At 39.5% G+C, this 12,391-nt stretch overlaps 1 protein-coding gene across 2 annotated transcripts; it reads left to right on the top strand.

The window, feature by feature from the left end:
* Positions 1–284: 284 nt before the first annotated feature.
* On the top strand, positions 285–8,589 carry zmp:0000001006 (uncharacterized protein LOC100002840 homolog). Of its 2 annotated transcripts, none has more exons than XM_048262543.1 (4): positions 285–373; positions 4,979–5,248; positions 5,351–5,623; positions 5,875–8,589. In XM_048262543.1, the coding sequence occupies exons 1-4, from the start codon at positions 319–321 to the stop codon at positions 6,096–6,098; spliced, it is 822 nt and encodes a 273-aa protein (XP_048118500.1). In that variant the 5' UTR covers positions 285–318; the 3' UTR covers positions 6,099–8,589. The 2 variants fall into 2 exon arrangements, with proteins under 2 accessions (XP_048118500.1, XP_048118501.1); XM_048262544.1 differs by lacking the exon at positions 285–373 and adding an exon at positions 3,992–4,821.
* Positions 8,590–12,391: the final 3,802 nt, after the last annotated feature.

The following is a 12,391-nucleotide window of genomic DNA, read 5'->3' as shown; positions in this document are numbered from 1 at the left end:
CTATAACAAATGACCGGTTTTATCTCAGTAGGCTAATCCATTTTTTCGGTAGCTTAGTCAGCCAGTGTACAGTAGGTGATGGTTATTTTCAAAAATAGCAACACGAACACAACACATTTAGTCATTTAGTGCGACAGTGTTGCACAGCTCCGCCTCAGATCATTATTAACCCTATGTCGAGAAGATTCCTTCCATTTGATTTCAAGCTCCCGTCCTATCAGTAACGTCGCCATCAACATCGGTAATCAAAGCAACTTTGTTTCGTTTTTCGTTTTGTAGGAACATCTCCGCCAAAGACAAAAGTAGCTTCATGGAACTATGATCATTCAGCTTTGTGCAATTTTGCTTGGACTGTCCTCGCTTAACGCAAGAGGTAGGCCAACGCCTTTGTTTAGTTGTAAGAAAAATTATTAGTCTATATGAGGTGTTCTAAAAAGATAGGCAATTTTATATTCATCACATGTAAATATACCATAAAATATGCAGTTACTAGATGAAACTACTTAAAAGTCTGCGTAAAAAAAAAACATGCATGCATGTAATCAAGAAAAACAACTATTCACCAAAAAAAGAACAGGGATGATCAGAGGTGGGAAGTAAGGAAGTACAAATAGCTATTTAAGTACATGCCTACTTAAGTAGCATAGCCTATCTATACTTTATTAGTATTTATTTTTCTAACAACTTTTGCATACTCCCCCTACATTTTCACTAAATAACTGTTTCTACTCCTTACATTTTCAAAGTTACTTTTGTGTTAATACATTTGAGGACAGTTATCAACTATTTTTTTTTATTTGAGGCCATTGTGTGCTTTTCCAACATCTAGGCTGATTTCAAACTAAATGGATGGGGCAACAATAGTGATGCAGAATGGGAGTTGACTTTGCAACTGGTGCTGCCAAAACAATGTTTGGCCTATGAAACTTCTAGTCAAATTCAGAGCTTTATCAGAACGTGTTTACAGACGAGAAAACACTCTATTCTTTGTTTGTTTTTCCTTTTTAAAATGGGTGGGGAAATGTATGGAGGTAAATCTGTGTCAAGTCTTGTGCACTTGTACAGTACATAGAATTTGTGCACTTGTACACGAAAGTCACAAATGTGTATCAAATCTGAAGTTGCAGAATTTTTTTTCTGCCCTGTAAATACAACATACTGTAGAGGTTACAAGTTCACAAATTCCTTATTGCAGGTACACAAATCCCATGCTACACCTCACAAATGAGAAGTTTCCTCTGCTCATGATTTTGCTACCGTCACCTACACATCTGTGTAATATTATCTCACAAATTAATTTATTTGTCTATTTGCGTTCGGGCATTTTTGTGTGAGCACAACTCGCTAAACACAACTGCTTGAATCTGCAGCTACTGTACGAGTCTCAAGTTCTATTTTCAGCAGCTCTCACTTCTGCACATTCTGCACCATGCCTTTGCCAAGTTGTAGAACTATTTTTTCCACCACGTAAATACAACATAGAGGTTACAAGTTCACAAATTCCTTATTACAGGTACACAAATCCCATGGTACACCTCTCAAATGAAAAGTTTTCTACGCTCAAGGTTTTGCTGTTATCACAGCAGTAAATTTGTAGCAAAAGTCCTCGAAAGTACGAACCAACAAGTATGATAAGGGATCAGATTCCAAAAATAATTCCGTGAAAATGCATGGATTCCAGTTGCTGCTACTGGAAGCAACTGAATCCATGCATTTCCACTGAATTATTTTTGGAATCTGATCCCTTTATCATACCTGTTCGTTCAGATTTTCGTCGCTTCAATTTATCGTGACTAAATTCAAGATGGCGTCGAACGCTAAAATTCCTTAAGGTACTGTCTGTATAAATCGCCTTGTAAATAAACTACCAGTGCTTTTTCAAAGTTCTCTATGTCTCGCTTTTAAATGTCAAGGCCCCTCGAAGTCTACCAAAGAAGTATGGAGCTACTTTGAGCCTCGTAAATGGTGTAAAACAGTGATTTATTTGCATGGCTAGGCCGATGCCCGAGGCACCACAACGAAACACTGTGTTGGTAGCATTGGCTAACTAGCGCCAGATTTCTGAGTGCAGGGGACAAGCCGAGGTGAGCTATGAGACATACGTTCACACTCGGTATCATGTTTCAACACACTTTAGGTCAATATCACACCGGAATTCTCCTTTAACATGGCAAAACTCGAAAAGCTTGCCAGACCTCCCGTGCCTAGTGACGGGTTCCTAAGCCACGATTGGCCTGTGGCGGTTTTCGGGTGTGGCTTAGCGTAGGCTCAATTCTGGCCAATCAACAGCCTGCTGGAAGCCTTCTGGCCAGTCAGCAACTCCACATATAGCACCTAAACCACAAGATAACGAAACTAAACTAGAGAGACAGAAGAGATCGCGCTGCACAGAAGAGGTATGTTTCACAATTTTGATGTACTACTTTTATATATATAGGCCAGCACGACCTCTGCTGTCTCTCTAAATTAGTTTTGTTTTCTTGTGGTTTAGGCGCCAGGCATGTGGAGTTGTTGACTGGCCAGAAGGCTTCCAGCAGGCTGTTGATTGGCCAGAATTCCCACAAGTCCCGCCCAAGACTTTAAGGTGATTCACTGAACCACACAAATTACTTTTGAGACACATATCTCAGTCGGCATGGTGCAGAATGTGCAGAAGGGAGAGCTGCTGAAAATAGAACTTGAGACTCGTACAGTAGCTGCAGATTCAAGCAGTTGTGTTTAACGAGTTGTGCTCACACAAAAATGCCCGAACGCAAATAGACAAATAAATTAATTTGTGAGATAATATTACACAGATGTGTAGGTGACGGTAGCAAAATCATGAGCAGAGGAAACTTCTCATTTCTGAGGTGTAGCATGGGATTTGTGTACCTGCAATAAGGAATTTCTGGACTTGTAACCTCTATGTTGTATTTGCAGGGCCAAAAAATAAACATCAAATTTCATGACACACGTTTGTGAATTTTGTGTACAACTACACACATTATTTGCACAAGTACGCAAGACTTTTGCTACTGATTTACTGCTGTAATAGTAGCAAAACCTTGAGCTTAGGAAACTTCTCATTTGTGAGGTGTAGCATGGGATTTGTGTACTTGTAATAAGGAATTTGTGAACTTGTAACCTCTATGTTGTATTTACGTGGTAGAAAAAAAAATCTGCAACTTCAGATTTCATGATACACATTTGTGACTTTCATGTACAAGTGCACAAATTCTATGTACAAGTGCACAAGACTTTCGACACAGATTTACCTCCATAAAAATGTTCTTAAATTTTCCAACTAGGCCTAACAGAATGTTTTTCTGCAAGTTCATCCTTCCTTGACTTGGTAATAGGCAATAAGCTTGCTTGATTTTATTTTTGATTTCATGAAATGCCATAGGGACAGTGAAATAGTTGTTAAACTGGAATGGTAAAATCCTTCAAGGATAGCATACTTTTTAGTTTTATACTTTAAGTACATTTCAAAGGCTGTACTTTGTTACTTTTACTTGATAGAAGAAGTTGAATCACTACTTATACTTTTAACCCCCACCCCCACCCCTACCCCCAGCGATGTATCACAAAGGAAAATTTTATATTTTTTCCACCTTCAACTGATCACAATATTATATTATTGTGATATGATTAAAATGTGCTGACTTTTTTCTAAACCCACCAATTTTAGACAGAATTCATAATTGGCCTATCTTTTATTATGTAGAGTAGGCTATAGCAAAGTCAACAGAACAGAATTCAGTCATAAAAGTGGTGTGGCTCCTTTAAGACACAATCCATTGGTATGAGTTCTTCAGATATCCAACTTTATGTTAGCCTATACTGTTGTGTTCGGTAAGGTCTGCTGTTTATTCTGATATATGGTTTGTCATGTGTTGAGTGTTCGTGAGATATTCTACAGAGATTAATTGAGATGGGTGCAGAGCTGTAGGCTATGCTGAGTAGGCTAATTACATTTCTTGAAAATCCTTAATTAATTTTCACCATTGTTTAAAATCTGAGAAAACGCTTTCGGCTTTCGGATATCTGTGTGATGAGTAGGCCTAGGCTACTAGCGAGTAATTCAACAGAAAACAATGGGTGGCCGCACTTTGTGTCCGTCAGCCTCATCTAATTAGCAGCGTGTTCCCTGAAAGTTGAATGCAGCGGGCAGTAGTAGGCCTATAGTATGCGGGCCACTTCAACTATTTGCGTGAGCATATTAGCCTGTAAAGATACATCAGATCCACAGATCTCGCTATACAGTCATACTTACATAATCATAGCAGTGGTACGAGAGCATAGCGGCAGTTTCTTAATTGTAGTGTCAAAAAAGTAAAGCGCTGTGCCATATGCTGCCAGGCGGCTCTCTGAAGGTAGGCTAACTCAAATCAGCGTGATTTAACTGGGTGCTAATTTCCCAGCCTCAGTATGCATCTGTTTGTGTAGGCTAGGTATGTGATCATGTGCAATGACAATTAATAATAATTGTAATAATAATGATAAAAAAATCGAAATAGGAAACATGACGAGGCCTTCTGGTGGCCGAGGTCCAAGACAATTGCCCGACCTTGCCCTTTGGTAGCGCCGCCTATGCACTTACTGCAACTTAAAGGTGCAGTCAGCGATTTCAAACATTTTCACATTCAGCAATCATCTTCTCACAACCACCAGCTGCCCATTCCGTGAGTACAGTGTAGGCTTTAAACAACCTCTGTAGGCAGCCCAGGCTCAGAAAACTGGAAACAAACAAAGTGGGGGCAGCCTGTTCCCCAAACAAAAACAAAACCCTGCTTGATATTTCTTTGGGAATACTGACTGGAGGGATGAGCTACCTCAGTGGTGTGTTTCTTTTGGTCCATGGTTGAAATATAATATAAATTATTTCGGACAAAAGTGTCTGCTAATAAAAAGGATCACGCCTTCCTGTGCAATTACTGACTGTACCTTTAAACTATGTTGCCTCTATGATGTAATGATTGGTATTGGTTCGTTTTAGATGAATTCACCTATCAACAGTATATTGGCTGTGCCTTCAATCGCCAGGGCCCGGTTGGGCGCTTTTGGCGTTATGGATTTAATACTAAAGACATTATGCAAGTGGATCTGAAGAATGAGGCTGTTGTGGCTGTAAGTGATGAGGGCAATTTTATGGCAGAAGAAAGACAAAGTAAAGTTTATTTCAAAGACAAGGAATATAAACTGATGAGGATATGTTCTGCAGTTAATACGGTCTTCTTGCAGTCCAACAACTCCCTCTCCAAAGATGGTAAGTCTGATCTCATTGACTCTTCTAAACACTGAAAGATAACAAACGTTTTTAAGCACTGCAGTATATGTCATTCAACATCTGTGTTGTTTCCCATTGCAGCTAAACCCACTGTCAGAGTGTCTTTGGAAGAGTCGGAGGGTAAGGAGTACATCATGTGCTCTGTACAGGGATTCTCCCCAAACACCATTAGCGTGCGCTGGGTTTATAAAGGAAAAATTGTGCACTTTGCTAGAACAACCACTGGGCTTCTGCCTCGCAAAGATGGAACATTCCAGATCACCAGTTATCTGACTCTGGGGAACAAGACACTTCAGGACATTGTCTGTGAGACAGAGCACATCAGCATTGAAGGAACTTTACAGGCCACCCTTGGTAAGATGTTCTTGGGTACACAATACTTGCGGTTACATTGAAGAAATAGCATCCTAGAGGGTGTAAAATCTCATAATCAAGAAACACGTACTATACAACGCCTCAGCCATCATGTATAAATGTAAAATATTGTACCAGAACTCTACATAAATCAGAGAAGAATCAGTATTTTAAGAATTTGTGAAAATAGCATTGGTACAGTGAAACATTTTTAATGAAAATTATATCTATACAATCTTTGTTCATTTCAGACGACAAGTATTCAATGGGAATCTTAGTTGGAGTTGGCATCCTCTCATTCTTTCTGGCATGCCTGACACCAGTGGGTGTAACTGCTTTTATTTCCTGTATGAAGAGGAGGCCCCAGAGCTCACTTAATGACTCTTTGGAACAGTCTAGTGATAACAGTGTTAACCCTGCTTCTGTGAGTCTAATGGATATCGAGCCTCAGGCGGATCAGGACCCAGTGGCATAAATAAAACACCTGTTGCTGTTCAGAGCAGGCCCTCTTGTGGATATTTTGGAGAGTGTAGTGTACTCTGAGCTGGTGAATTCAGTTTTGAAGGAACAATGCAAATTGAATTTGTACTTTTTGGGATCTTGGTTGGTTAATATTAAAGAAGGAGCATTTATTCACACACGGAAGATAAATGAAAACAAATAATATTGAACAGAACCCCCAATCCCCGAAACATTGAAGGATAGAAGTAATCATACAGTGCCATATTAAATAACACAAATTGAATTTACTTGAGGTCACTATTTGTGTTGAGTACCCGAGTTGTGAAGGAGAAATCAGGCCGAGACAGCAGGTTTAAGAGGGCCCACGGTGTTTTATTTACAACGTGAAACAATAATCAAAAATACAGTTGACTTCCTATCCGACACTCGATCGCACCCAACGTGAAGTAAAAGGAAAAAGACAAACAAAACATTTAACAGACACAAATATTTAAAGGTCTCTTATGGCTACATGCCACTATATATAGCAGACCTGACCGCAGGACTCACACCAGCCCCTTACCGCGTGTCATAAAACATCGAACTCCTGCATAGAGAAAAGCCGGTGTTTAAATGGGCAATTAATTAATTACTTCTGCCGACACCGGCGAAGTCTAGGCACCGGCGAAGTCTAAACACCCAAAACGGGCACACCGCCCCTACCTGGTGGACATCTAAAGCAAACATCATGACATCAAAAGTTACCATAGCACACCCCCAAAAACACATGATCAAATATTAAGCAACATTCCTCGCGTGCAAAGGAACGCCGCGCCCAACACATTGAACACGGCAAAATAATAATTCATGAAATTGACATGAAACATACATCATTAATTAAAAAATAATCAAAGAATCATAGTGCGATGTGCTGCTGAGGTGGCACATCACACTATTGAAGTAAAACATTAATACATATTTTTACAAGCAAACAGATACATGATGAATCCTGACACACATCTAACAGTGGGGGCCTGTCAACTTATAAACATACAGCATAAAAGTAGAGATAAAGAAACCACATAGTTTGACAGAGCTAAAACAAAAAGCACAAATGCACATTTTCTTCAAAATCTTTAAATATGCAACATACAATTGTTTTCAAAGAAAAATGCTTTTTTAATCCACAACAAAAGCATTTGAAGACTAAAATCAGAATGAAAATGACCAAATATTATTTTCTTGGCTATATACTGTACATTGTCAAGCGCAGTAAATCACCAAAATGCAAAAGCACAATATTAAGAATACTAATACATATTAGTTGTTCATGATGAATTTATAATTTCATAATTGTAAGACTAGCAACCTTTGTAAGTTTGTGGTCTGTGTAAGTCTGGCTAGTTTGTAATTTGTTTGTGCCAATATGTATTCATGTGTTTAGCTGTTGACCAGTGCTAGTGAGAGGTGATGAGTAGATGCTGACATCCTGGGCTAGTTCTTGAACATGTCACACAGGAGTTTCTCCATGGGCGTGTTCCCAATGGTGCGGTGGAAGAAGAGGAGCTCAATCCGCTCTGAGCTCACCAGCCTCAAAGATGGCAGCAGCAACAGCAGCCTCCCAAACCTGCACACACATGCACCGCATGTGTTAAGTGGGTGTTTGTTTTGTATGTGTAATATGTCTATGTGTGCCCCTATGTTGTATGTGTCTAGATGTGTTTGTGTGTGTGTGTGTGTGTGTGAGTCAATGACGTGACATGCAGATCCATTACTTTTGGTTTAAAATAATTTTAAATGATTCATAGCAAGCTTAATTGTATTCTATAAAACCTGTATAATTTGAACATGCTGTATATTCTGTTTATCATAAACATTATATATATTTTTATGTTTTGTCATCTCAAACCCTCAAATTGTCAGTTGGCACAACTGTCTGAGCAAATTAACACAATGTGAAAAGTATTAAATATAGAATTTAAAGGTAAGGGAATTAAAAATAAATATGGGGGCATAATTTTATGTTGAAGACCTTTCAAATAAATAAAGTTGACTAGCTCTTAAATTGTTTGGAAAAGTGAAAAAAAAAAAATTCCGGAAATTTGCACATCTGAGATATCAGGGCGGTACAACCACATTCATAGAATGTTTATATTGTATATTGCCTCATCAAGAGGACCCCAAGTGACCTTTACTTATGAGTGAAAAGTTTGTAAATCTCTCTCAAATATTGAAAAAATAGCTAGTTGGACATGTACAGTTTACATGTCAGATGGTACAACCAATGTAAAACTAAGAAAAAATAGGTGGCACAACCGCATCGTCAGGTGGTGCAACCAGGTAAAATACTAATTTAAACCAATAAATGGTAAATTAAAGTGAACAAATGTGTTTTGTAAATTTGTAAAGTAACTGTAAAGTTAATTTGTAAAGTATCTATTCACATTTGACATAAATGTAAAGTTGGATGTTGGAAAACCAAAATACCCACCCTCTACAATAAAGTATTCATAAGTTACTTTTAATACCAAGGTCAACTACAAAATAATAATGTGTTAAGCACTGTAGACACTCTCAGGTATACTTACCAAAAATGTTGTGCAGCCATTAAGACTTGTTTAAACACACTCTTACAACTTCAAAAAATGTATTCTGTCCATTTTCAACACATTTTTAAAAGTCTTATTTGTCAATGACCTGTCATGTCTACAAACATGCATATCTACTTCACCTATACTGTTACTTTTTAACCATTATTGACCACAATCTAAACATTGCACTTATTTAAATGAAAAATCATTCTTATTTCTAACTACAACCATGCCCCACCTGGCTTGAACAGGACAATTGCTTTGAGGCAGGTCAGCTCAGTGCGGTCAGGGATCAGTGGTGCGCAGGTCTGGTCACAAGCGGCCCGAGCTCGCCCGATATTTTAATAAACCCGACCGCAACTCGGACCACAAATATTAATTAAGACAAAACTATACCCGACCCGCGATCCGACCCGCTTATTTACAAAATCTTTGGTTATAGCCTAGTCTACCATGCAGTGTGACAGTAGGCCATTTCTGTAAAACAAACTAATTTATTTGCGAAACTTTATGCAGCAGAACACACAGCGTGTGGGATATAATGTTTGCACAGACTGAGAATAAGAGTGCAAGCACGCATGCAACCAGCTACGGATTAGCTGGTGGAGGCAGCAAGGTAGGCAAGAGAGATAAAGTACATTGCTGGTCAAAACGTTAGCATAAGAACTGGTTTATAATGCTGAATGAAGCACAAAGGTTTACTGAAGTTAAAGCACATACTGTAAATCCTCAAATTGTGACCTGGGTCTTTTTTTACTTAGGCTGCGCAAAGCACAGGTCTTTATTTGGGGCAGGCTTATATTCGAGGCAGGCCCTTATTCTTTACTGTATTAGACTTCTGTTTTACAATTTTATTCTTAGAAATAAAGTAGGCCTAGGCTAAAAGGCTACTCATAAAATAACAACTTGCCAGACACACCTTCATGAACAATAACAAATTAGCGTAGATAACAGCAAGGATATATTTTTTCTAACGTGTTTTATTGTGAGACATGCGTTTCATTTGGAGCGGCTAAAGGCTATTAAAAGCAGAAGATTTTTGTTTTGGTTTGGGATTTCATTTACTTTTGGACTGTTTGATATTGCTAAATGTTGGGACTGATGGACACTGAAATCTGGGGGGTATTTGATGGTTCACTATTAAGTTTCATGTAGTTGAAAGAGTGTCGGATTTCTACCTGCTTAATGCGGGACAAAGGCAGCCGCTTTCATTTCATTGAACATGTGCTGTGCTTTAATGGAAATCTTACAGCCAAGTAGCCTAAATTTAGTTATTTTTAAAAATGCTTGATTTAGGCCTACTTTTTTATTAAATCCTTAGGCTGGAATGCTTCGCGGCAACATTGTGTTTAAATGTAGTAGGCCTAGTAACTGCTTTAGCTTCTGGCAACAACCGACTGGTAGCTGAGAGCGATGTGTTGGAGACTTTTCATTGGCAACAGTAGGCTTGCAACTTTGAGGCCGGCGGCCTATAAAACCAACCAATAATATAAAATATTTAGAAGAGCTTTTATTTCATTGAGTTAAATCGAAACAATGTCTTCTAGTGCTCGTGGACTGATAGCCCTACTGGTAGGCAATTATTACACCGGCTTGTATTTGGGGGCCGGCCTTTATTTGTGCAAATAATTATCTGAGGCCCGGCTATAAATAGAATCCCGGCCAAAATTTGAGGATTTACGATACAGGTACACCATTTAAAGTTACAGACACAACGAACTAAGGTAACTTTTATACGCATAGACAATGCGCGAACCTACCATGACATGACCTATACATAGATATGGCTGTCTGTAGTCTGTGTAACATTACATTTATTCCTCCAGGCGCCCTTTACCCATGACATCCCTTATCAAATGCTCAGGGCTGTAGGCTAAAAGTTTAACTTGGGCAGGTGGTAAAGTAGGCTAGGCTATCAGTATTATTTTACTGAGCGACTTGTCTAAAAAGACTAGTCTAAAAAGCTGTTCCAGGTCAGTGTATAATATGAAGCAATTGCTTGCTTGAGGTCTGGGAAATGCACTTACTCGGTTTGGCTGGGAGGGCTTGCCTCGTTTGTGACGAGTCATGTTGGTCGTGCCTGTTTTGTGGCTGTCATAGCCTACTTTTAGCTTCACAAGAAGTGCATAGAATATAACTTGCACTACTCATCTTCTTTAAGAACCTTTCCAAATATTTCCCATATATCGCTTTTTCCTGGAGGGGTGTCTTTATTATTTTAACTTCTCGCGTCTCCAGCTTCTCTACCGTCTCCATCTTCATCCTAGCCTATGTGGCAAGTAGCGCTCTGTGCATATGAAATGCGCTATACAAATAAAACTGACCTGACTTGACTATGTGGCAAGTATGCTGCAACCAATGATATATTTATTTGAAAAGCAATTATGAGTTAAATATTGATGTTAGCCTTCTCGTGATACTTTAAGTATTTGTTTTAAAAATATATATATATTTAATTAATTTGAACTGACCCGCCCGCAAATGACTAGCCTGGCGGGGCCATCCTATATCATTGAGATGTATAGTCTGGCATCGAACCATTCACCTCGCTTAATCCAAGGGGCGGGCAGAGAATTGTCTTTCAAACTGCCTAGGCATGCAATAGGCCAGCGCTACGACCATATCCGTATCCGGTCGGCAAAACGGCAAATACATCCTTCTTCGAAAGTAATGACTTAAGTGCATTGTGTTGCTCAACTTTCAAAGAAAAGCACAAGTCCAACTCCTCCAAAGTTGACGCCAACGCCGATTCAAACAACCGCTCTTCGTTCGCCATAGCCACCTTCCTTGTTGTTCACAGTCGCAGGACTGTCGTTATCCTGTTAAGCCCGCCTTAAGACTCTCTAACAAAATTAGAGTGCTGTGATTGGAGAACATCCACGGTGCTAAGCCAATAGAAATCCCTATGGTTCGATACTAGACGTACAGGCTGAGCAAATTAATTTGCCGCCGCTAGGGTGCGTCTAGATTTCTAGGCTAGCAAATGACCCCAATATCATAAAAATATTTTTTATGAAGGCGATCGCTTAATTTAGGGCGGACCGCGCAACACTGTCAGGGATCAAGGAAGCGGCTGAAGATTTCCTGGAGCAAACGCATATCCACGCCAGGTAGCGTGGTCTTGCAAGGCATGCTGGGAGCCAGATCCGGCAGTGAGAGTAGAGGGCAGCTCTCCAGTGGCAGTGACCACTGGATGGCACACAGCAGGAAGAGTTCACTCCAAGCCTCCTCAAGAAGAATCACCTTATGGAAACACACCAGTGAAACCAACATCCACATTCACAACTTTCTTTACCGTCATCAACATCAGGAAATGTTCAAGGCTTCCACTAAAGGGGCAGCCGTGGCCTACTGGTTAGTGCTTTGGACTTGTAATCAGAGGGTTATGAAAGGTCAAAGTAACAAAAATTAAATAAAAAGTAAATTACAAAGTAAAATGTCATGTAAGCAATTCCGTGCACCACCATTTAATTCGAACGCTTTTACTTTGGACTTTGGTGTTTAGGTTGTACTGTCACCTGTCATTCATGCTCTGTCCCCCGCCCCCCCCTCCACTGAATCTGAGTCGATTTATCAGGTCTTTGAAGCCAGTCGATGTGAAAACGTAGCGCATCATTCGTGTGATCTGTGTTCAGCAAGTTTGTGGCAGTTTTTCGATGATGAAAAGTCTTACCTCACTATCCAAAATGTTCGCCATGGCTACCACTCATTGAAATAAACAGTTCATGGCTATGTA

Source organism: Alosa alosa, chromosome 14 (assembly GCF_017589495.1).
Source record: "Alosa alosa isolate M-15738 ecotype Scorff River chromosome 14, AALO_Geno_1.1, whole genome shotgun sequence".
Classification (NCBI taxonomy): Eukaryota; Metazoa; Chordata; class Actinopteri; order Clupeiformes; family Clupeidae; genus Alosa; species Alosa alosa.
Note: the sequence above shows the minus strand (reverse complement) of the source record. Positions and strands in the feature narration are given on the sequence as shown.